The sequence below is a fragment of the Pelmatolapia mariae genome, linkage group LG5 (assembly GCF_036321145.2).
Source record: "Pelmatolapia mariae isolate MD_Pm_ZW linkage group LG5, Pm_UMD_F_2, whole genome shotgun sequence".
NCBI lineage: Eukaryota > Metazoa > Chordata > Actinopteri > Cichliformes > Cichlidae > Pelmatolapia > Pelmatolapia mariae.
Genome location: NC_086231.1, coordinates 23,354,211 through 23,379,857, shown reverse-complemented (window position 1 = coordinate 23,379,857; position 25,647 = coordinate 23,354,211). Strand labels below are relative to the sequence as shown.

Sequence of the window (25,647 nt, the reverse complement as noted above, 5' to 3'; positions counted from 1 at the left end):
ACAAGTTAATAGCATATTGCATATTTAGCTTAAACCAAAATTACATAAATACATCATATTTTTTATGTTTATAAAAAAATACGAGAACAAATATCTGACCAAAATTTACATTACTAACATTACTACTATTGACATTACGTCAAAGACAGCCAAAGGAAAAAAAACACTTAAATCACGTTTCTTTAACTTTTCTCGCGATGTTCTGGGAGCTTTGCTGTATACAATCCCAACTGCTATCTAAGCTAAAGCTAAATTAGCTGCTACTTATAGATTGCAATGTAGTCAAGTTCACCCCAAGTATCAGTGAAGGGGCTTCACGGGTGATTGGGATATGGAGTTAAGAAATATCAAGGACCAGGTAGTAAATACAGCTTTTTCTGAACTTAAAATTAAATAACCTGCCGGTTCTCACAACTGCAATCAGCTGGCTAGTCATGTTAGCGGCGTGACGAGTAAAGTTTTCTGCTAGGATGGCTAATGTCACAGACTCCTCACCCCGTAAAGATACATGTAGTTTAAGCTGGAGTTTCTGTAGAGTTAGATGTCTAATGCATTAATTTTGCAATGTACTTATAAACTGTATCATTATGATCATTGGTATTCCTGTAAATACAGTTGAAAACCCACAAAAATTATTGTAAATATACATTTCACATATATTTGTCGTTTGTACAGTGGTTAGATTTGATTAGTCCACACTAAATTACGTGCCACTGCATTCTGAATATTCCCAGTAGGAAGAAAATGGATGTGTGGGTGGGCGTGCTTGAGACAGTTCAGTTTCTTTTTCTTTAGTGACATAAGTGACAAATTAAAATGCTTGTTGTTTTTTCTTCGGCTGTCTTTGAAGCAGGCTTCGTAAGTCTAATTAGACTTTTTACGAAAGTCAACTGAGTCATTGTCATCTTTCCTGTACAGTGCATAACACATTTATTACACCAACTGTCATAAAAACAAGAAAACACAGATATAGTTTTAGAAATCTGTCAAAAAATAAATAAATAAAACAAAAATTATGTAGTTGGTCATTAGGCAGATAAACTGAATTCACATTTTTCTACCTAAATTTGAGCCTGCACATTTATCTGAGAAGCCAGATAGGTCATTCAACAACTAAAACTAATTTTTCCATTTTGGAATAACTTAATTAATAATTAAATTAAATAACTTTAATTTGGTATCTTAATCAAAAACTAATGATGTGCTTTACAATTTTTTTCAGCTTTTTTGTAAAAAAGTAAATTTGAAACTTTGTGGGTAACCACATTACTTATATTTTAGCGTTAAAAATATAGCTTTGATGAAAGAGGTTGTGCATGTATGTATTTATGTCCCTGTAGTTTTTGTTTTTCATGTTGAATTGGTCCTATATGTATATATCTACAAAAAAATTGTTTGATTTACCTGTACTAATTTTTCTTTCAGTCCCCATTGGTCCAGGCCATATTCAGCCGGAACACAGAAGATGTGACATTTTTACTGAACCACAAAGAAGATATCAACTCACTGGTAGTGTTACTCAGTTTTAATTCAGGAGTTGTGTTACAAATTACAACATGCTGAAGGCTACTTGCGATTGCACATTAAATTTGTATTTAGACTATAATTTTATATATTTTTTTAAATCTCAGGACCAAGAACAAAGCACACCACTACATGCTGCTGCTTATATGGGCGATGTCATTGTTATGGACCTACTTATTAGTTCAGGTAAAAGCCAAAAACATTGTGTGGTTGTAAGAACAAAATATTTGTTGTAATGACTGATATAAATTAGTTGTGCGCAAAAGAACTGTAATACCTCAAAACTGCACAAGCAATAAAACCTAGTTTTGCTTTTTTGTGCTCTCTTACAGGTGCAAATGTCAGTGCCAAGGACCAGGGTTTGCTGACTCCTTTACACCGAGCAGCTGCCTCAAGAAATGAAGTACATTACTATTGGCAAATGGATTTTAAAAAGTCAGTGACAGTTAGCTCTTAATGTTAGACTTATCCTTTTATTTTGTTTTTCCTGTCAGAGGGCTGTGGAGCTATTGCTGAAACACAAAGTAGAGGTTAATGCACGGGACAAGTTCTGGCATACACCCCTGCACATGGCAGCTGCAAACTGGGCTACAGGTTGTGCCAAAGTCCTGATACCACATGTTTGCAGCCTGGATGTAACTGACAAGTCAGGAAGGACACCGCTACATCATGCAGCGCACAGTGGTCATGGGGATGTAAGCTGAAGAGTCTTCTGACTGACGTTTAACTATTTTAAAACTATTAAAAGCTATCTATTTATTTGGTGTATTTTAATAGGTAACATTTATGATAATTTGTATTATTATATATAACATTTTACATGGATTTCCATTAGGAAAGCGAATGATACGTTTCTGGGGTTTGGGTAATTGTTGCAGCACATTTAAAAAAATTACCTGTTAGGTTGTATTCATCAGCGTAGATGAGTTTACATAGATGAAGTGGCTACATCCTGATATTGTGCCTTTAACAGATGGTGAACTTGTTCCTGCGTAAAGGTGCAAATGCATGTGCCAAGGACAAGAAGGAAAGACAAGCAGTCCACTGGGCTGCATCCCTCGGTGAGTAGAGACACTCCTAACAGGCACAAATGTATCTTGAATTTAATTTTCTTTTATGAGTTTTAAAGAATAACAAAGTCTTCTGGTAACTAACAGTATGTACAAACTGGAAGGGATTGGCCTTGACATTAATAGTGGGATGCTTTTGGGATAAAATAACACTGTCTGTTGTCATCACCAGTTTATGTTTTGTGCTAGGCTGAAGACACAATTGTAAGTGTGCAAGAGTCCTTTAACAGAAAGGAGAGGAGAGGTCAGAGGTTTAAATGTGAGATATTTTAAATCTTTATACAGTAGTTTCTATATGTTGACAATACACACCACACTTGTAACAATCGTAGTTTCTAAGTTATAAGTCTTTCTGTCAACTTTCAACCAGTAAATTATTCAGTTGACCTTGACGTTTTATCAGAATTCATTCAAAACTTTTCTTGTTTATAGACAAGATAACACGCATACATTCAAATGCTACCAAACACATAACCAGTGTATTCAAATGAGATCAGCTGTTGGCCAGACTCTGTGCCATTTAATCCAGCTGTGTAACTAGCAAGTTTTGCGATGTACTAGCGTCACAAATATTTGTAGTAAATATGACTCTCTCGGTCTTGTTTTTTTTCTTTTTTTTTCTAAGGACATTTGGAGGTTGTGAAGCTGCTGTTGTCTCACAGTGGAGATGTGATGTGCAAAGACAAGCGTGGTTACACTCCACTCCACGTTGCAGCTGCCGGCGGACATTTAGACGTAGTCAAATATCTGCTGAGACTCGGGGTGGAGGTAAAGTCTACTGTGGTTGGGATACATTGCTTTTCCCACAATATATCCTCCGAAGAACCGAAGAAAAAAAGTATCTTTCAGTTTAACTTTTTGTTGTGATTTCCTGCCTCTTTAGCGCTAAAAGAGGCCATGAGATGTCAATGAAAAGCCCAGGATGTCCTCTGTTCAGCACATCAGGACTTAGTAGGTTAGCTTAAATAAATCAAAAGATAATCAAAACAAATTTCCATTACAGAGGAATAAAAGAATAAGCTGGGTCTCAGGAGGATATAGTTGGTATTTTTTTAATGTTTGGTTTATTATGTGCAGGACAAAAAGTTTTAAATATGCTTAAGCTTTCTGCTGAGTTTCTTTTTCAGAATTAAGATATTGAGACACTTTCTGCTCAATATTAAACCCCAAACCAGACAGTCAGTGGTAATAAATGGTTTGATAAAAGGTTAGGCATAAATAACTTGTGTTGTGTGGAGCTCCAGGATTGGCTTTATGTTGTTTTCCAGGCTGTACCAACACTTATGCTGCTGCATTGTGAGTAAATCCAAAATAGATGCATAAATTCAGTACTTGCCCCCTTGCCCACTTGGCCCTGTTTGAAAAAGTTAATGCCCACCCTTGTTGCACTATGAAATAACTCTGAATAATCATGTTTTTTTGGAAAGCTGAGTTCAATTTCATTACTGCACCCAGACCTAATTAGTGCCAGACCTGCTGAATCAAGAAGTCACTTAAATGGAACCTGTCTGACAAAGTGAAACAGGCTAAAAGCTCTCAAAAAGAAACGCATCATGCAGCGAGTTAAAGAAACTCAACAACTGATGATAAGTCTGGAAAGAGTTAAAATTTCCATTTTTAGCCATTTATAAATGGCTATAATAGTGTTTTTCACACAGGGCCAGGTAGATTTGGATACCTTTTCCCGCTTAATAAATGAAATCATAATTTAAAGACTGCAGTTTGTATTTACTCAGGTTATCTGTCTAATATTACATTTTTTAAAGATCTGAAATATGAAATCTGGAAGGGGGCAAATACTTCTTTACATTTTTTATTTCTTTTTTAAAACCTCACATATAATGATCTACGTCAGCCGCCCACTGATACAATCTGCAGTATTTCTTGGGCATATGGCTCTTGTTATTTACAGCAAACTGTTTTATACTCCATCAGTTAATGTATTTGTCTATATATTTTGATATCTGCTTCCAGATTGATGAGCCCAACATTTTTGGGAACACAGCGCTCCACATGGCCTGTCACACAGGGCAAGACACTGTGGCCACTGAACTGGTGAACAGTGGCGCCAACATCAACCAACCCAACTACAACGGCAACACACCATTACATCTGGCAGCCGCCTCCTCCAGCGGGGTGTTGTGTCTTGAGCTCCTAGTCAACAATGGTGCTGATGTCAACGTACAGGTTAAAAGGATGATAAATAAGAAAATAATCATATATTGGTTGAGGGGATAATTGACTGGAGGACTGAATGTTTTCTTTATGTCTAATAAACAGAATAAGAAAGACATGAGCCCTTTACATATGGCTGCAATGCACGGACGCTTCACTGGCTCGCAGATTCTCATCCAAAATGGTAACAAAGTGCAAAATTTTGTGTAATTTGACTGATAATGAAAAGGGTTCTTAAAATATCTAAGCTCGAGAGACACCTATCCACGCATTTTTTCCCTCCCACTTACGCAGGGGGAGAGATTGATTGTGTTGACAGTAATGGAAACGCTCCTCTTCATGTTGCTGCCAGACATGGTCAGGAGCTGCTGGTCAGTACTCTGCTGACAAACAGTGCTGATAAAGGCAGGTAGGTCTGTGAGTCATTGATCAGTTGTATAAAATGTATTCAAAATTATGACATCCTTGCCTCCTCGCAACCCCCTTGCAGTGACTCTGTCTCTCTCAAGTAGCTTTCCAACTTGGCACATACTTACCAAACGTAACAATGTCATCATCTCTGCAGACAGGGAATTAATGGGATGCTTCCACTGCATTTGGCGGCGCTCTACGGCTTTCCAGACTGTTGTCGCAAGTTACTGTCTAATGGTGAGAATCTGTTTTGAGTCACCCCGTTTCAGAATCACATCTCTTTCTTGTTACATTTTAATTACTAACACCAGCTCGTTTCTGTTGTTTGTCTTTGTTCAGGCCAGTTTTACAACATGGCGCCAATGCTGACGAATGACCAAAGTGTGGGGTTCGACATAAACATGTTAGATGATCATGGAAGGACGTGCCTGCATGCAGCTGCATCTGGAGGGTAAATGGTGGAGACTCTAAGTAAATGCTTTTAATAGCTGGCACAATTTTGTCCTCGTGCACTTGTAAATAGAAGCCTGAATTATAAGTGCATCCATGTATGACAAGTATTATTAGTTATCAGTAGCTGTATAAATTCATTTCAGAACATAGTAATGTTGTGAATTTTCTGTTCAGCCACAACACAGAGGTCAGTCGGCGATACACTATGAATGTCAAAGGAGGGTAAAACTATTGTAAAGATCGTAATGCCAACTATTTGTTGTGTTGTTTTCCGAGTCATAAGGTTTGAGGCAGAAATAAACCAACAGAAAATGAGCTTAAATGACAAACTTCAGAAATATTTGTGAGCTATGCACTGCACTTGTAAGACACTTGGTTCTCAGTTGAAGTCTTTATCTTTTTTTATTTTGCAGGAATGTCGAGTGTGTTAATTTGCTGTTAAGCAGCGGTGCTGAGCTGGATATAAAGGACAATTTGGGAAGGTAAGCAGTCCTGAATGGCTGGAGGTAAGAACTGAACTTTGGTGTTACCTGATGTGTCCTGTTTTGCTTTGCAGATCTCCTCTGCACTACGCTGCAGCAAATGGGAACAGCCAGTGCACCATCTCCCTGGTGAGAGCTGGTGCAGATGTCAATGAGCTGGATCTGACGGGCTGCAACCCCCTGCACTATGCTGCTGCCTCACACACCTTCTGTGGGTAAGAGTCTTTACTGACATTTTAAATTTGCACATTTCACTCAACAACAGGAAAGCATGGATCCATCCTACCTTGTATAAATCGTTCAGGCTGCTGATGGTGGTGTAACAGTGTGGCAGAATTTTCTTGGCTCACTTTGGACCATTTTGTACCAATTAATATTTTTTAAACACCACAGCCTACATGAGTATAGTTCCTGACAATGTTTACAGTGTACTCATCTTCTGATGGCTCCTTCCAGCAAGATAACACACTCTGTGACAAAGCTTGAAATCTGGTTTCCTGAACATGACAATGAGTTCACTGCACTCAGATGACTTCCGGTAAAGCACCTTTGGGGTATGGTGGAACGAGAGATGTCACTGTGGATGTGCAGGCGACAAATCAGCAGCAACTGTGTGATGCTGTTATGGACCAATATGAGGAATGTTTCCGGCACCTCGTTGAAGTAGCTTAAAAAGTGCTCATCTTTTTTTCCACAGAGGGGGTCCAAACTCTGACTCAGACGTCAACATAGAAAAGCAACATGAAGCCTCTCTGTAAGTCATATAAGTCACATTTATATATTATACTGTTTGTGCTTTACCATGCAGAATCTAGAGTAATTATCATTTTAAATTAAAATTACACAGACAATTGGAGGTAGTTTGGGTAACCTTTAGTAATGTTCTTTATCAGGAATTATTTAAAGAGTTGATAAGAACAAAATCAGAGGTCAGAAAAATGACTTTAATGGAACTTGGCGTTAGTTCACAAAGACACAGACTTGTACATTAACGTACATTAAACTCTTGTAATGTTTAAGTGTTGAGACTGTGAATTTGTTTCATTCAGGTGTTTAGACTACTTGCTTGACAACGGGGCAAACCCAACTCTGAAGAACAGCAAGGGATACAGTGCCGTTCACTATGCAGCTGCTTATGGGAACAAACAGCATTTAGAGCTGGTCAGTGGTGTCTTTTCATTTTTCATTTAGTTCATACATTTTCTTTTTAACTGACTGCAATCTGGACCTATTTGGAATTCTGTTACTTTTCCAGCTCTTGGAAATTTCTTTCAACTGTCTTGAGGAGGCTGAAAGTAATGTTCCAGTCAGTCCTTTGCACTTAGCTGTGAGTATAAAGTAAAAACCTTGAAAATTATGCAACTAGCAGAGGTCCTGCTAGTTTACATGCTTTCAACTGTATTGTCTTCATGCATTTTGTCACTGCAGGCATATTTTGGCCACTGTGAAGCTCTGCGTTTGCTTTGTGAGACATTAGTGAGTCTGGATGTGCGGGACATTGAAGGCCAAACTGCCCTCCACCTCGCTGCTCAGAAGGGTTTCGCCCCATGTGTAGAAGTACTGTTGAAACATCAAGCCTCCTACACACTGAAGGAGCACAAGCACAAGTGGACAGCTCTTCACACTGCAGGTGTGTGCATCTCAGTACATGTTTGTGCCCATACAATAATGCTTAAGTGTGTTTATCTTGTATTTTTTAGTGCCCCATTGATGGATTTGGGTTGATGTTGTTCTGAAAGTAAACAATGCAACTTTTTGGTTAAGATTTGTTTTTTCTTTTAAACTTAAGACCAAATGTGTTTTTATCTTTGTGTCCCTTCTGCTCGAGCAGCTGCTGAGGGCCAAGTGGACTGTATCCTCCTGTTAGTTAACATGGAACAAAGTGCTGACATCATTGACAGCCCAGACACACAGGGACAGTGAGTCACTTTGCATCTTTTAATTTGTGTTCCGTGTATTTATTTATTTATTAGTCACGTAAACATGGTTATTTGTGGGCGATTTTAATTATTTATTGTGACATGACTCTTATAAAGTAAATAGGCTTCAGCAGTGTGTGTCATGGTAAAACCAGATTTAATTTTCATTAAACTGATACTGATTGCGTGATAACAAGGTAAGCGCCAAAAGGAACAGATTTTATCAGACATTAAAGCAATAGTTGTGTGTATTGATAATACATTGTCTTTTAAGGTAGTAAAATAAAATAAGAAGATACACAATTAAGTATTGAACATCTACAAAAAAACAGCAAAAGGATGCAAAAACCATGAGGAATTTATGCTTCTGTGAAAAGCTGAAGCAAAAGTCATGGTGTCATGCAGCCTGAGACTATTGTGATTGGCCTGTTTCTTACCGTCGATTCCTCCTGTGCATTTCTGGCTACTTTTTCACTGCAGTTCCTAAATTTTTCAGGGAAAAAGTACCAATCATAACATCAATTTAAGGACTCAGAGATTTCAGCAAATTTCTAGGAGCTTGCAGAAACTACTGGAATATATGTGAGGGAATGTAAAAAGAAGTGAAAAACTTGAGGGTCAAATATGATTAGCTTTGGTTAAAAAAACAAAACTGATGACCACAAGGAGTGAAGACCTGTGAGGAGAAAATAGTCCCAGTAATATGTCTGTTTTTATTGGGCTGGCACTGATTATAAAACAGCCTCTTAGGTTCTACAAAGATTCACCACATAAGTCTAAATCAGCAGATAGTTGAAGTGACAGAATCATGCCTACAACTGAATTCTGCTTGTTGTACAGGACGGCTCTCATGCTGGCAGCTCTCGGTTGCCACACAGACTGCGTCCACATACTGCTGGAGAAAAATGCAAAGCCTGATGCTGCAGACAAACAAGACTTTACTGCTTTACACCGAGCTGTGAGTGTGTGCATGTCGCATGTCACTTTTTTTCATTGCACTCAACAATTATTGCAAATATAAGATCATACCTTTACTGCCAACCTCATACCTCCTGTCACATGATATCTTGTGTACTCATCCTGCAGGTCATGATGGGCAGTGAGGAGTGTGTGTCCGCTCTGCTGGAACATGGAGCTTCTGCTCTGTGTCGAGACTCTCGGGGGAGGACCCCGCTGCACCTCGCAGCATCCTGCGGTCACACGGAGCTGCTCCGCTCTTTGCTAAAGGCTGCAAAGAAAGCCGACCCTCTGGACTCCATGCTGGACTACAAAGGCTACACACCCACTCACTGGGCTGCCTACCACGGTGAGACATCAGAGCAGCACTTCATGTCAGATGAGCAGTTTATAATTAAGCCGTTTTAACACAATAGACCTGCCTGTTCATACATCATTTTTGTGTATCAAGAGACACTGCGTTTTATTGTGCATTAAGTCTTTTAAATAAAAATGTATTTAATATCTGTATTTGTTTCCAACCTTTCTCAGGTCATGAAGGATGTTTACGCATTTTACTTGAAAACAAACTTTTTAGCATCCAGGAAGGAAGTCTCTTCACCCCATTGCACTGTGCTCTGTGAGTTATTATGTGCATACACATGCTTTTTAGAAGTCAGCTTTAGTAAATTTAGCATAGTTCTTCACATTTTAAACACCTCTGTTTGCCACATGCAGAGTTAAAGGGCATGAAGCTGCAGCAGACCTTCTAGTGAAGACTTTCGGCCCTCAAATTGTCAGCATTAGTGACGCCAAAGGAAGGTAGGTAACTTTCATTCAGACTGTTTCATACAACACAGCCAGCAGGTGTCAGTAAAGTTAATGTAATAGTTTTAGGTTTATTTTACACTTGGCATACATTTCCCAGCAGTCATAATACACTGCTCATATTATTTTTTATGATTGCTACTCATTTAAAAGTAGCCTTATTTGAGATGTAAAGTGTGATTTTTTTTTTCTTCTCTATATTACATAAACAGGCTCTAGGCTGCTGAGGAGATACTGATACTACTACTAGAGCTACAAGTTATTTTGTATGATTCGGTTTTAATAGATTTTAATTTTAATTTTTTGCATCACCTTTCCCAAACTGGACAGTGTTTTCTCCTTCGTGACTGTGAACATTTCTGCTCATCTAGTATTTTGATGTGTACCTTGCTTGAGTTCAGGACCCCACTGCATGCTGCTGCATATTCAGGGAACGTTGCTGGGCTCCAGCTGGTTCTGGCCCAGGGAGCACAGGTTAATGCTGTGGACCACTGTGGATGCTCTGCTCTGATGGTTGCTGCTGCCTGTGGACAGACCAGAGCTGTTGGTACGTGTGAAACAAGGAAGTCCTTTGAAATGTTTTTGTTTCTTTCTGCACCTGGAAACCTTTAAAAACTATCTAGACTATTTAGAGCTGGAGAGCTTCTTTTCTCACATCCCTCACTGATGGCTTCTTTTAATAAACCAGTTTGTTCCACTGTTGCACTGTCATGTGAAAACACCAACCAACAGCTTGAGGTGTAGTAGTCTGGGTTTGTTGATGTTTACTTCCTGTATTTCAGAGTTCTTGCTGAACAAGGCGACCCCAGACCTGACCCTGGTGGATTTCAATAACAACACAGCCCTTCACTTAGCCTGCAGCAAGGTCCCATACACACAAACAAATGGGTGCACTAAATGCATGCAGTGTCACACAAATAGTTGCATGAGTGTAGCAGGAGATCAGTTTAACATCCGTCACATAAGGTGATTAGAAATGTAATGCATGAAAATCAAGTTTAAAATGTATCATAACTGTTGTTTGTCGGCCTGTCTGGAGTATAATTATGATTTAATTTGAACTAATTATAATAGTAGTTTTTCTTATATGAAACCTACAGTGGCTAATAATACTAAGTACTTGTTCTGAATTTCACTGAATAAAGCGGATGGTTTTAACAACATTAACATGCTTTATTCTGCAGGGTCATGAGATGTGTGCCTTGTTAATCCTGGGAGAGATCACCGATTCCTCACTCATAAATGCAAGAAACAACGCTCTCCAAATGTGAGTTGTCTTGACGTAACAGTCAGCTGATCTCCATAAACAGTTATCTGCAGAGTCTGTGGAAGAGTTTTGGCACTAGAAAGTTTCAGGTTTCTGTTTGCAGTCCAAGTATTATTGGCTGGCCACACTGGAAGCCCAGAAACATATAATTGTGATAAAATGAAAATACACCTTCCCTGACAAAATAAAAATGGTCTTATCCTTAGCAGGTCATAAAATTGAGTAAATATAATGTCACATGACCAGTGTGAGACATGACCTATTACACTGTATCACTTTTTAACAAAACTTAAGACAAGCAAAACCGGTGCGGGAAAAGCGAAGTGCACTCTGCTTCCAGGTGCTGCTAATCAAATATAATTGATTACCTGATTCTCAGCAAGCATGAGCAGCTCTATAAAAGTGAAGGTTTTGGCAGTTTTGCCGGTCTGGAGCATTCGATTGTGTGTTAACGTGATGCCATGGAGGTAATCATCAGCAGTGATTTTAGAGAAGCAATTCTTGCTGCTCATCTGTCTGGCGACGATCAGAAGGTAATTTCAAAACAATCTGAAGTTCATAATTCTGCAGTGATAAAGATTATTCACATGTTGAATACATTTAAAACACTACCAATCTACCCAGGAGTGGGCGTCCCAGCAAATTCATCCCAAGGAAAGACTGTTCAATGCTCAGAGAAATGACTAAAACCCTAAGAGCAACATCTCAGACTCTACAGGCCTCTGTTAGCACGTTGGATGTTAAAAATTTATGACAGCAAAATGGAAAAAAAAAAAAAAAGACTGAACAAGTATGACTTGTTTAGAAGGGATGCCTGGAGAGTCTGTTTTCTCTAAACAAACCAAGGGATTTCTTTGGGACAGACGAGACCGAGGTGGAGATGTTTGGCCATAATGCACAGCATCACATTTGGACAGTGTTGGGAAGGTTACTTTTAAAATGTATTCCATTACAGAATACATGCCCCAAAATGTATTCTGTAACGTATTCCGTTACGTTACTCAATGACAGTAACGTATTCTGAATACTTTGGATTACTTAATATATTATCATGCTTTTTACAACTACCTGAATGTACTATTGCTGTGTGATTTATTACTATTTCTGAAGGTCCGCGGCTCCGAACCATAGTAAAGGGACCTCTGGCTAATACGTCGGGTTCCATGTCGGGCTCGTAGCCGAAAAATAGCTTTGTTGTGTGGGTCAACTTTGCTTGCGAGAGACAAAGAGAGACGTTGAAAGGCTGCTCCAACGGAACTTATTGTTTCGGAGGAAAACACGAACACAGTGTACAGTCGAGTCTTAATAGCTACTTACAACTGGGCTTGTCAGGCACTCTTCTTGACTGCAGTGGTTATTATTATATTTACATGCTTCCAGCTCCCGTTTTTGCTCGATGACAGCTCGTACTTTTCCACTATCCTTTTTGTCCCTCCTCTTGCTCACCGACACATAACGTGTGTGGCAGTCCATTCTCGCTGCAGCACGGACTACACTGCCCATGATGCTACATTCTTTAGAGCTATGCCTGTAGCATTCTGCCTATTAGCTCAGCACAACAACAACAACAAAAAGGCGCTCTCTCACCCAGGAAACACACAGTCGCAGAGAGAGAGAGCGTCGCCCTGTAACCATGGCAACCGTAACGCTGCCGCCTGGAACAACAGAACATAGCTGTCAAACAAAACCCAAACAGTCCTGACCCGCCACAATATGAAACAGGAAAGTACCGCCGTGTAATCCATTTATTTCAACAAAGTAACTGTATTCTGAATACCACCTTTTTAAACGGTAACTGTAACGGAATACAGTTACTCATATTTTGTATTTTAAATACGTAATGGCGGTACATGTATTCCGTTACTCCCCAACACTGCATTTGGAAAACCAAAGACAGAATATCAGCACAAACCTCTCACACCAGGTGTCCAGCACAGTGGTGGAGGGACTATGATTTGGGCTTGTTCTGCAGACAAAGTGAAAATGTGACAAATCTGAATGTCTGTTCTGAAAAACATAAATCTCACTGTAGTTTAATCTGTCCTCAGTGCACTGTAGTCAGACCTTTTATTCTCATACAGGCCGCTTCACATTGCAGCAAGGAAAGGTCTGGCGACTGTTGTGCAGGTGTTGCTGAGCAGAGGAGCAGCAGTCATGGCTGTAGATGAGGAAGGTAGGTTGGGATTATATTTCTGTCATAAGAATACCAAAGCAGGTATGTTCAACCTGCGGAAAATTGTGTGGGTCACTGATTTGCCTTTTTATGCTCTGCAGGCCACACACCGGCTTTGGCCTGTGCCCCGAACAAAAACGTAGCAGAGTGTCTGGCCCTCATCCTTTCCACCATGAAGCCTTTCCCTCCCAGAGAGGCTGGCCCCAACACAGCCTCCCACTTCAGCCCCATCCTGAAGAACTGTACTATCGCTGCCTCCTGCGGGGCCAGTGGAAACCTGTGCCATGCCTGAGCACAGGACCATCAATTTCACACCGTCAGTCAGTGTTAGCCTGTAAGCCACTTTTCTGACAAAAATGCAGCTTCATCCCAGCGTAACCCAAAGTCACCATGAACACCTGTGGTCATGCATAGCTTTTTTTTCTCTCGTGTCATGGCATTTCTATACATGACAGCATATGCTTACTCGCCAGTAGCATAAAACCTAGTCTTACTCTAATATTAGCTTTCACATTATTCTCTCTGTTAAGAGTGTAGTTATTTTAATGAAGTACTAATCTTTAGATATGAATGGAAGGTTTAAAATAAGCACACAACACAAGCCTCCCCACCTGAAACTCATCCACTATCAGTATTTACCTTTATTTAAGCAACATAATCTCAAAACTCCATGTTTGTCTTCAGTTGATACGAGTGCACAGATGCTCAGGTGTTTCGTGTCTGTGTGCGTGTGTGTGTGTGTGTGTGCGTGTGTGTGTGTTTGGTTTAGTTTTCATATTACTAGATGCTGCTTCTAAATATAAATGTTTTAATATATCTAACAGGTGCTGTAAACCTTTTATGCAATTAATAGCACTATTTTCTTATCCTACGCAGGGTGTAGCAAACACTACACTGATTAAAAAGCCACCTATTATTCTGATATTATCATGATTTAAAACTTCAGTTAGCCTACCAGCCATAAGCATGTTTATAGTTTAAATGAGAATTTAACAAGTTTGATGTATATAGCGCTCTTAAAATGAAGTTAACCTTGAAAATCCCAAATGATTGGATTAACCTCAGGTCAGTGTGTACTGTAATCCCAGTGCAATAACAAGCACTGCTCAGACTGGATGTTACATACTCATATAAACTATGAGTAAAGTATTATCAGTTCAATAATCCGGACAGAGAAATGTCAAATAAATAATCACCGAGTTAGTTGCTGTGAACACTTTAAATACATTTAAAAAATTTCACAAGGCTTTAAATGTCGAGTAGAAATAGTAATTGTTGAATTAATTTCAAGTCCCAAGAGTCCAAAGCACCTTTGAATTATTTTTTCTCATAAGCGTTTAAAGACCCAAAGATGATTATAATCTATCACAAACACACACATTTGAGAAGTTGGAATTAACAGATACCCAGCTTGTTTTTTGTTTGTTTTAATGACATGCTTTATTCTCAAAATTCGTGTTTGATTTAATCAGTAAAGCATGAACAGTTAGGTGAGTTATAAGGCGTTTTTGTTTTTTTTCTATACAAGATCTCAGTGGGAAAGAAACCCAAAGTCACAGCACGTGTACAGGAGCTAGCGTTGACCTGTTCCTGTTAAACATTTGCAAACTTTTGTCATTGCTATAAAGAAAATTGGTGACCACAAATTAATTTAGATACATAAAATTATCTGTGCTGCTACAAACAAGCCTCACTGCCTCTCTCTTTAAAGATCAAACTTTTTTATAAATAGTGTTGTGCATCAAATGTTCGCCTTTTTTTTAAGTCAAAGTCAAAGGCCAGACCTGCAGCTCAGCTGATACCATTTATCCAAAAGATATTTTCTTCCTAGTTACAGTATAGCCACTGTGTTATCTTAAAATGCCTTTAAACTATTTGCACTCTGACATCAAAGTTTACATTTTAATGAGGGCATCCTTCCTAGGGTTATGATGTTGTGTTTGGATTAAAATGGGGAGAAAAAAAATCTGTTAGGCATTTCTAAACACAATGTGTAGTGAAATGTTGTGAATAACTTCAGGAATTGCTCTGTTGCAGCGTTTCATGTGAGCAAACTGTGTCTTCCGTACAAGTTACTCAAATTTGAGGATGTCACAGCTTGAAAGTGTGGTTTGGTTGTGGCTGGCATTCATAATAGGCCGGAATAAATGAATCACCACCATCTGAAGAAGTCTTGCTGTCTTTATTTTATTATTTCAAAATCTTATTAGAGTTTGATAAACGGAAGCACCCATCTGGGCTCATCGTCGTGTCTGCACCCTTGTGTTCTTCCTCAGAGATGATGGCCGCTGTGTAAGGAAACAGATTTTTGTGCTGGCTCGATTCATTTTTGTCACAGAAACTTTGAATTAGATTAGATTTATATGAAAATCTTTTTAATTTTGATTTTCAGTTCAGTTTGTTTCTTGAATGAATTTGCTTGTTACCCTTTTATTGTATTAAATATTACCTTTAGTTTTGTTTATTTGTTATAGCCTGATCTTTAGCTTATCTGGAGCTGTGTGTTACACTATTCCTCTCTCACACCAACCCTCTGAATGGTCTCCATGAATCTTGTATTTAGAGCCAAAATTTGAAACTTGTGATTAAGTCGAAATGTTATACCTAATGGGACATTTTGAGGTAACTCGAAATTTTGACTTGTGGATGGCCAAAAAAACAAGTGGGGGAAACACGCTTCCTTCATTTCCTGGATTATTTTTTTATACGTTTATTTTAATTGACTAAATTGTTCAAATAAAAATGGTTTTGGTTTAGCTTTTGTTATTATTACTACTACATTAACTTTAGTGTAAATCACTACAGTCTGCTCTTATATTGTTCCACCTGGTGCCTGGAGGTCGAATAAAAATCGCAGCACGTCACTAAAGCCTGTCCTCACCCGGCTGCCGTCGCTGGTCCGGGGTGTCCGTCGCCGTCCACTTGAGCACCTTCAGTCACCAAAATGGCGAATGTGGTGCTGGAGTTTAAGGTTTCTGCCGGTGACTCAGAGCCACAGAGTCGCCCTGTCCTGATCATCGGGCAGCACACTAACCTGCAGCAGGTCAGCTGGAGCCAGATCAAAGGAAAACTCCAGCCGGTCGTTAGCAAAGAGGTAATCTTATAAATGATAACAAAAGCTCGGTACCGGCTAATGTTAGCGTCACGCTAAGCAAAAGTTAGCAAAAGCTAGCACAGCTAAGTTATTTCATGACACAGCTAGCGAAAAAGAGTCCAAAGAGCAAAGCTATAACGGTGTCAGTGTAGGCTACTTAGTAAGCTAAGAGCTACAATAGTCAAGAGATGTTTGCGGTCTTATCTGTTTTAGGGTTTTTTTTCCATTATCATTATTATTATTATTATTGTCATAATCACAATTATTATTAGTATGACCGTAGAAGTAAATCTCACAACATCAGTAATTCGTATTTTGCTTACTGCCACGGTTGCCTGGATGATTTTAGGTTAGAAAAGCGGTACTTAAACCCAGACAGTGGTCATTAACTTTTCTCCGAATAGGATTTTACAACTGGAGCATTGCCGAGGTTAAAGTCCCAATCTTCAGTATCCAGATAACTAATGCCGTACTACTGCAGCATATCGCACATGTGTAAACTTATTTTCAACATAATCAACATACTGTCGATGGAGTTTGTCCAACGTGCTCCTGGTGAGTGATTAGATCACTGGTGGTGGATTTGGTGGGCAGACTAATACTCTCAGAGTCATTGAGTGTGACAGTTTTCCAGTCAGAGCGTCAGACTGTTTGTGTACAATGATTAACCAAGACACCGTAGGCCTGCTCCGTGAAGCGCTCTGATTATTCTGAGCATGCGTATGTACCTTCTGTATGTAAGGTGATAATTGTGAAAGCATCTGGAAACATTGTGACACTAGGAATTTTTCAAACCCAGTATCTCAAATTCCCATTACCTACTGGTTCACTTCCCTCTGAGTTTAATCTGGTGGAAGCACTGTGAACATACTGCTGACTGGTTACAGTCTTTCCAAAACTTTCCCAAAACCGCTTTGTAGACTCCTGTCGTAAACATCTGGAATAACATATTTAATATTAATAGTGGAGTATTATTACATCATCAGAGATTGTTGATTTGCCAGACTGCTTGTACTTAGTTTACAAAGAGTAAAAGAATTAGAGGCTTTTTAAAAAATGTTTTTCAAAGCTTTAACATCTTTGTGGTGAGTCAGAAATGTCAATTTTTCCTCATGTTTTCTCAGATCTGGCAGGCAGCTCTGAGTGCTTTAAACCCAAACCCCACGGACAGCTGCCCCCTGTACCTCAACTATGCCACAGTGGCCGCCATTCCCTCACGGGTCAGCAGGCACAACAGCCCGTCTTCTGCCCACTTTGTGTCCCGCCTGGTCCGTTCCTGCCTTCCTGGAGGGAATAACCGCTGCATTGTGGTCAGTATTTTCAATCAGAATTGTTTTCTGTTTGTTCTTTGGGGAAGTCAGAGGTTACTTTAAGCTACAGAACAAATCTGTTCTTTATAGATGCCTGCTTTTTGTTATTCTCCCTGGGAGTCCCATGGCACTCAAATCTGGGTCATCCAGTGGTGAGGTAGTTTGCTTCTCGAAGTGGCTGACACATAGGTCTGTCTCTGCTCTCCAGATGGTGTGTGAGCGTTCAGATGTGTTTGCATCCTCCTGTGCTATGGCCCGGGCTTTCCCCATCTTCTCTCGCCGCTCCGCATCCTCACGCAGAACTGAGAAGAAGCACGTGACCGTGGAGTTTGTGATTGTTGGGCAAGATGCCAATCCTCTGGAGGCTGCAGAGCTTGAGGTACTTTAAAGTTTTGGGTTTTAATTGTTAGTGCTGCTCATAATTGCCTTTTTTTGTGTGTGTGGTCTGCCGTCACTTAATGGCCTTTGTTTTTCTTCTCATGTTCAGTGTCTTTCTAACGCTGCTGATGGAGTCCGACTGAGCGCTCGCATTGTGGACACTCCATGCAATGAGATGAACACAGATCACTTCTTAGATGTAAGTGAAAATTTCTGTTTTGCATAAACTTTATTAACCTGTAACACGTTTCCATGAAAACGTTACCCGTTAAGCTTCTGCGTCCTCATTTCAGTTTGCCCATTCATACATTCTCACATTAGGCTATAAAGTTAAGTGTTTACGATATCAGAAGTTAATTTCTCAAACCCATTGCATCACTTACATGTCCACAATACTTTTTTATTTACACTTTAATACTTTTTAATTTTTAATTTAGAAGTAAGGAGGGTTGGAATCTGTTAAAACTAGTTTTAATATTTCTACTGCAGTTTTTCATCACAGCCATAAATTTCTGTTTCAGGAAATCAGGGCTGTGGGGAATGAACTTGGAATCCCTCCAGTTATCATTCGTGGAGAGGAACTGAAACAAAAAGGGTTTGGAGGTACGACCTCTGCGCATGCCTGTGTGCTTTATTTTTAGCTTGAATTGTCACAGTTCTCCAGAATTGCTATGTCAAACTTTTTTGTTGAGTGTGCTTTAGCTAGAGAGACTCGTGGTGCAACTCTAATGGAAAGAAATGGTGAACAAGAAAGTCAGCTGCGCTGTTCACTATGTCTGGTTTCAACTGAAGATGCCAACAATCTTCAGCTAGCTTTAAAGCATGGGGAGAATTTAGGAAAAAAATCTAATACATTTCTTTTTACACCTCAAATACTAAACATACATATATGCCCCAACAGTGCTGTAGAGATGCTCACATGCAGGAAACTTCAGCCATTCTGGGATAATTTTACAGGAAATACTTGGTTGAGATTTCCCTAGGGACAGTAGTGATGGATTTTTGGGACTGATCCCTAGTAGCATATTTTGAAGCTAGGCTATATATTCTTTTAAAGTTTTTAATGTTGCGTATAAAAGGCCATAATGAGGGGCTAGCTAAAATGTGATCCTAAAAGGACAAATCAGTGGCAGGCTGTAGTAGGAAAATGCACTCAATGGAAAAATTTACTTATTCTTTAAGGGCTAAAATGGGCACCTATAGAAAACTGTGCCTGTAAGTCAAAACATGGGTCAAAGCTTAATTTGTGTAAAAGTCTGAACATTTTTGATTGTTGAAAATGCCCCCGTTACCTCTATATGTGTTTGTTGTGCTGTAAATTTGTTTCTTCTCCCTTTTCTGGTTTACGTTCCTTTTTCTAAAGAAAAATGGGCAAATAGAAAGGTTAAAAGCGAGAAAAATTGATCATTGGATTTAATTTTCTAGAAGATTTTCAGAAACCTGCGGAGATGTCTCAAAGCCACAGCAACTGTAACTGGTCACAGTTATTCATCCGTTTTCTTTCTTCACCCTCTCAGGTATTTATGGTGTTGGAAAGGCAGCAGAGCACCCTCCTGCGTTAGCGGTACTGAGTCACACTCCTGAAGGCGCTACCCAAACAATTGCATGGGTGGGCAAAGGAATTGTGTATGACACTGGTGGACTTAGCATTAAGGGAAAGGTATGCTTCTGTTTCCTGTGGAGATGATAACTAATCATCTATTTAGAAAAACAGATCTGCATGCCTCACTTGAGTATATTTACAGTGTTATTGGGATAGCTGATAGGTGAGAGTTGTCTGTATATAGAAATATAATTTAACAGGAATAGAAAATTATGTTAATCAAGTGGAAAAATGCAACAATATTTGGCTTAACTCGTGTATTTCACCTTAACAGTGCACTGAGTCATGGTGTGTTAGCACAGAATTTGTTGTGTGTACCCCAAACATTACTCTTCACTGTGATCTTGTGGACCATGTTGCACCTCCAAACTCTCTCAGTCTGCTGTAATCTCTTAAGTTTGACAACTTTCAATAAGCTCATCCACTGTCTGGGTGATCCTGGAAACCTCCACACTGATCTTTTAAATAAGCTCTAAACCTATTCTCAGTAATCTGTTAGCAAGTAGCACCTTTTACATTCACTGGTTCAGCCAAAAAGCTTCTCTTACTGTAAATGAATTTATAGACAACTGGGTTGCTGTCCTGCTCACTGCAGAAGAGCTCCATTACATGTAAATAAGTTGTGGTTTTTCCATCTTCTAGACCACAATGCCAGGGATGAAAAGAGACTGTGGTGGAGCTGCTGCCATTCTGGGAGCATTCAAGGCCACCATTAAACAGGTGAGGTGACAGAAGGATCCCACATTCTACTCACGGCTGTCATTTAGGCCTCAGTCTTAAATGACTAATTGGGAAGTAGTTGCTGGCTGTCGTAAAGAGGCTGCTGCACTAAAAACCTCTTTTTGATTGTTTTCGCTGCTTGTATTTTTTTTTCTTCCATACAAAGTATGTGCAACTATGACAATCTGCTAGCAACATTGGCAGTTACAAGGAAGTTTTAGGTGCAGCACTTAATACTTGTTTGTGACCAATTTTACCTGTAGCAGCAGCAAGCAACCTCCTGCAACCACTTACTAACCAGCTGGGGAATACAGGAAATTATTTTCCCCTAGCAACCGATGGTTATCATCCATGGTTGCCAACCACTCTGTAGGCCACTTGGTGTCTGTGGCTTGAGCAGGTCTTTTAATCAGCCTTTGTCTTCTGTTTGTTTCAGGGCTTTAAGGATAATCTCCATGCAGTGTTTTGTCTCGCAGAGAACTCAGTTGGACCCACAGCCACGCGACCTGATGATATCCACATTCTCTATTCTGGAAAGTGAGACTTTATTTATTTATTTTTAAGTAGTAATATATCATTTGCTTGGAAATTGATTTGACACAATTGGTATCAGATTACCTGTGTGGTTTGTATTCAATGTCTCTCTGCCATCAAGGTGTGACTGCACATAAACTGCGTCCGATATCATTTTCCACGCTAACTCGAGAGGAATGAATGTGGGCAGTGGTATAAAATGTTCAATCTCCCTTTAAAGGTCAGTGGAAATCAACAACACCGATGCAGAGGGCAGGCTGGTGCTAGCTGATGGAGTAGTGTATGCCAGCAAAGACCTGGCTGCTGATATTATTCTGGATATGGCTACACTGACAGGTGCACAGGTGGGTGACTCTCACTAAACCAACCACTGCAGGTGCCCAGATCAACACATTCTGTACTGTGAGGCAGGTACTGCTTCATAGCTGAAGTTTGTTCTCTTTGTTTCTGTTGCTCAGGGAATCTCCACAGGAAAGTACCACGCAGCTGTGATGACAAACAGTGAGCAGTGGGAAGCTGCAGTTGTGCGTGCGGGCCGCAGCAGCGGGGATCTCGCTCACCCTCTGGTCTACTGCCCCGAGCTGCACTTCAGCGAGTTCACCTCTGCTATGGCTGACATGAAGAACTCTGTGGCAGTAAGTGGCAAAATCCACACGCATGGCAAGACACAATCTAGATCAGACACGGAAGAATTTAAAAGACAGGGATTTCAGCACCTACTTCAAAACAAGCTCAGTTTAGCTCATTCGTCTTGGTACTATCACATGGGTGGCTCAGGATTTTTGCACAGTATAAATTACAATGAGATTTTATTTTTATTTAAATCATTATACATTCTTTACTTACTGTATAATGTGTGTTTGTGTTAGTCCCCATAGGGAAATTACTTTAATCCATTCACCCAGTGAAGCAGTGGGCAGCCACCAGTGCAGCACCTGGTGCTCCGGGGTACCTCAGTGGATTCGAACCCCCGACCTTCCGATCATGGGCAACCACTTTACCTACTGAGCTATCCCTGCCCCCCATTAAGTCCTTTAATATTGACAAAATCTGGGAGATGTGATTCCAGAAAGTGACCTGACGCGGTTGGGTGAAGAGACGTGATCTCACTATATTGAAGTTTTTACAGCACATAAAACCACTGATCTCTGCTAAAGAGAATAAAAGAAACAGAAGATTTTAGTTGTATGGTTTTATGAATTTTGTGCACCAGGATGTTGATAACAAGTGTGACGATTTTCCAAAATATCCAAGCTTAAGTCCTTTTTAATGTATTTTTTAGCGCTGTCAGCGTTAATCTCGTTAAAATGACGTTAACGCCATTACTGCATCAACACGTTAGAATGGTTAGCTCGTTAACGCGTTAGCACCGTCCAGCCCCACGCACAGGGCAATCCGTGATAACTCGCCGAGATTTCCCGCCTTAATGCGGTTATGGCGTTAACGTGATTTTTAACGAGATTAACACTGACAGCGCTGGTATTTTTTATTTTTTTTTCAATGGCTGTTATAATTTATTCAGGCTTGGTTGCTGAGGTGCGTGTGTGTTTTGCATTGACAGGATCGGGAGAACGCGCAGAGCTCCTGTGCTGGCCTCTTTATTGCATCTCACCTGGGCTTTGATTGGCCCGGTGTCTGGGTCCATGTTGACATTGCCTCTCCTGTTCATGCTGTGAGTATCCCATGCTTCGCTGTGTGGATATGATTTTTAAAAAGCAAGCCTATGAACACATTTTTGTTAAATAAAATAAATCATTATGTTGTTCATGTTCATACATCACCAGCAATACAGTGCAGTGCACTTAAAACACCGCTGCAGCACGCACATGGATAGAGTCTGTTTGCTGCTTTCCATATGGCTTATTTAGTGAGTCACCAATCCACAACAGTGATAATACAGTGTGCAGGGTTTTCAGTTTTACTACTGTTTACGTTTATTGGATTGTGAAGTGAGGGTTGGTGGGGCTTTTCTGACTTTGTGAGGAGGATATTTCGATTCTGAATTTCCAGTTTCCCGCTTCAGATGGAGTGCAGCATGTTTTCTGCTTCAGGTTCAGGTTGGAAATTGTAGTGCATCACTGAAGTTGTTCAGAATAGTGGCTTTAATCACACTCACAAATTTGTGCCAAGTAAATATTAAGTAAACACTCTTAAGAAGTAAGGGAGTTTGCTGAATGTTTGAGGAAGTTGGCACCAAACACCACTGTAAAGCCTCACTTCTGAGCTAAACATTAAGGAAACCTTTGACTGAGCTTATAAAATACAATCTGCAAAGACTGTGTAAGTAAAGCTGAGAGGAGAATAAGCACTGATTTAAAATGAGACTTTACCATTATTTGACCAAACTATCCAGCTGAGTCATTCCATTGGTGTTTAGGTTTAGAGCGTATTCTGAAATGCATAAAAACAAACGTTTAGGACAGGAATAAAGTGGTTGACAGTAAATGCTGTGAGGTTCTTTCTGTCAGGGATGTGCATACACTTGTCTGATTTCCTTGCTACACAGAGACTAGAGGAGCTGCTTTCTTGCATATGCTTCCTCAATCACTGCGAAACTTCCCATTGTGTTTGAACAAAACAAGATCAGCTGACCTTACTGGCTATGACTGGTCTACCTTTAAAATAAAGTGGTTTTATAACTTTCCTGCAGGTGGTTTCCTGATGCTCTGTCATGGTCTTGTGATTCAGTTCATAAACAACAGTCCTCACCCAGGTTTTTTTGTGGTTGTCTTGTGTTAGAAATTGATTTAAACAGCTTTATTGTGGCAACTTTTATGATGAATCAGGTTTCCAACAAGAGATTTTGGCAGCAATAACTGAATGGAAAGTGGAGGATAAGGTTATTGGTTTTTAAGAGCATTTCTTCTCTCTTGCAGGGAGAGCGTGCCACAGGTTTTGGTGTTGCTCTGCTCATGGCCCTGTTTGGTCAGGCATCCGATGACTCCATGCTGAACCAAGTTTCTCCTCTGGGTGCAACCACCAACGCGTCCGAAGACCACATGGAGCGCGACTGCAAACGACGAAGATTGGTCTAATGAGGGGAAAGAAAAAAAAAAAAACACGCCACGGTTCACTCCCCCGACTGCTCCTGTGCCACCACACACTCAAACTGTTTAAGCAAGTGCTCGTCCAATTTAGAGATAAAATGTTTTAGAGTTTGTGTTCTGTGTTTGACTTGACCGAATAAACCAGATAAAAATTAGTCAATCAGATGTGGCATAAATGATTGTGATCAAGCACAGGCCCTCATTTGTCCTCGTTACGTGGCACTTGCCGCACTGATTGCCTCAATAGCTTCTTCATTATTCAGTTCATTGGTTCCATTAAAATGTAAGCAAACTTAGAGTTAAATTAATTATTGATTCATTCTTCCTTTTTTTTGCTTGTTTTTACCAGATTCTACAATTAATGCAGTTGAAATTTTTTTTACCTCATACCTCAAATGTTGCTTTTCAATGTCCATTTCATCAGCAGAAATTTTTGTAATTTCATGCTTTATGCAAACAGAGAATAATGCCATACATGTTGTACTTAGACGTTCTGAAAATCACTGGCTCAAGATCAGTGAAGATAGACGTGTTATCTTTGGTAACAACTGCACTTTGTTAACGCTTTGTATCTTTGGACTGCCTAATCTCTGGACCAAAATGAGTGCTCACTGCACTTTTTAACAGTTTCACTCTGTCACATGACTGCTGACATGCTTTGTCAGCATAAAACACACAGGCCAGACGTTAACTGTAAGTTGAAGTATTCGTTTCCAGCACAAACAAGTTTGTTTTTTCTTCTTCTATTCATATGACAATCGTGTTGTCCTTCAATAAAGGTGGTGCCATCTGTCATCTGTGTATGTAGATTCAGTCGCTACAGAATTAATAAGCTGAAGGCTTGTTTGTTTAAACAAAACAAACAAAAAACCAGGAAGTCATTTGGACCTGAAAAATGATCTTATCACATGACTTCAGCAATGTCTATCCAACTTGGCATGCCAAGTGCTTTTTATTTGTAGTGTGGTTTGCTGTGCTGGCGTCTTGTAGCAGATCCCCAGTCATCATCTTTCCCTGTCATTACGATTTCAAAATAGCCAAACACCTAAAAAAACCAAAAAAAGTATTCAGTGCAACTCTATTTTATTTATATATATATATATGTATATATATATATATATATATATATATATATATGTGTGTGTGTGTGTGTGTGTGTCTTATTCACAGCAATAGTCATCACAAGGCTTCATAAGAACACTTCTGAGGCAAATCTACTCTCTACTATAACCAATTTCTCATCAGATTACAGTTTTTTAATTAACCACGCTGATGTCATTGTATTTTGTCACAAACTTAAGTATTGTCTTAATCATCTCCAGGTTAAAACGTCCCTCTGTGTCTAAAGATGTGTGTGTGTATGAGTAATAGCCTCTTGTATTGGCTAAAATGTCACAAAAAATAGGGTGTTTTTAGACTTAAACCTTGGTATGACTAAAGCTCAGTGCATTCAGGCATGCAGACAAACTGAGCATCAGAAAGAGGAAGAAAAGTTATTTAAGTGAGATTGAATGTGGCATGGTTGATGTTGCTGGGTGGCCTATTCCAGAAGCTGCTGAGCTACTGGGATTTTCCTGCACAAGAAGAATGCTATAAACAAAGAACAAAAGATCCAGGGAGCGGCAGTTCTCTGAGCAAAAATGTCTCGGTGTCAGAGATCAGAAGAGGATCCCTAGACTGCTTCAAACAGATAGGAAGGTAACAGTAACTCATTATAATATAC

The 25,647-nt window shown here is 39.7% G+C and overlaps 2 protein-coding genes across 3 annotated transcripts; both read left to right on the top strand.

Moving 5' to 3' along the window:
- The first annotated feature begins 224 nt into the window (after positions 1-224).
- Positions 225-15,393, top strand: LOC134627867 (serine/threonine-protein phosphatase 6 regulatory ankyrin repeat subunit C). 2 transcript variants are annotated; one of them, XM_063474304.1, is made up of 28 exons: positions 225-358; positions 1,426-1,509; positions 1,632-1,710; positions 1,857-1,927; positions 2,019-2,219; positions 2,498-2,585; positions 3,220-3,362; positions 4,569-4,781; positions 4,875-4,953; positions 5,064-5,178; positions 5,335-5,417; positions 5,520-5,631; positions 6,047-6,115; positions 6,190-6,330; positions 6,813-6,869; positions 7,165-7,276; positions 7,371-7,442; positions 7,544-7,745; positions 7,947-8,034; positions 8,875-8,992; positions 9,121-9,340; positions 9,523-9,610; positions 9,709-9,792; positions 10,200-10,345; positions 10,581-10,663; positions 10,983-11,065; positions 13,147-13,238; positions 13,340-15,393. In XM_063474304.1, exons 1-28 carry the CDS (start codon positions 332-334, stop codon positions 13,528-13,530), a joined length of 3,141 nt encoding a protein of 1,046 aa, XP_063330374.1. In that variant the 5' UTR covers positions 225-331; the 3' UTR covers positions 13,531-15,393. The 2 variants fall into 2 exon arrangements, 1 of the variants encoding a protein (XP_063330374.1); XR_010093935.1 differs by lacking the exon at positions 13,340-15,393 and having other exon boundaries at positions 10,581-10,764.
- Positions 15,394-16,139: 746 nt separating this feature from the next.
- npepl1 (aminopeptidase like 1) lies at positions 16,140-24,719 on the top strand. The gene is made up of 12 exons (XM_063474322.1): positions 16,140-16,332; positions 17,457-17,642; positions 17,851-18,021; positions 18,130-18,219; positions 18,542-18,623; positions 19,538-19,680; positions 20,266-20,343; positions 20,780-20,880; positions 21,098-21,221; positions 21,336-21,512; positions 22,439-22,549; positions 23,754-24,719. Exons 1-12 carry the CDS (start codon positions 16,183-16,185, stop codon positions 23,910-23,912), a joined length of 1,572 nt encoding a protein of 523 aa, XP_063330392.1. The 5' UTR covers positions 16,140-16,182; the 3' UTR covers positions 23,913-24,719.
- Positions 24,720-25,647: the final 928 nt, after the last annotated feature.

What these genes read in the sequence shown, in the direction of transcription:
- LOC134627867 (XM_063474304.1), top strand. Translation starts at nt 332, where the DNA reads ATGGAGTTAAGAAATATCAAGGACCAG. An exon ending in AACAGTGCTGATAAAGGCAG is followed by an intron (nt 5,179 to 5,334) that starts GTAGGTCTGTGA and finishes TCATCTCTGCAG; the next exon opens with ACAGGGAATTAATGGGATGC. An exon ending in CATGGCTGTAGATGAGGAAG is followed by an intron (nt 13,239 to 13,339) that starts GTAGGTTGGGAT and finishes TATGCTCTGCAG; the next exon opens with GCCACACACCGGCTTTGGCC.
- npepl1 (XM_063474322.1), top strand. Translation starts at nt 16,183, where the DNA reads ATGGCGAATGTGGTGCTGGAGTTTAAGGTTTCTGCCGGTGACTCAGAG. An exon ending in ACATGAAGAACTCTGTGGCA is followed by an intron (nt 21,513 to 22,438) that starts GTAAGTGGCAAA and finishes TTGCATTGACAG; the next exon opens with GATCGGGAGAACGCGCAGAG. An exon ending in TTGCCTCTCCTGTTCATGCT is followed by an intron (nt 22,550 to 23,753) that starts GTGAGTATCCCA and finishes TCTCTCTTGCAG; the next exon opens with GGAGAGCGTGCCACAGGTTT.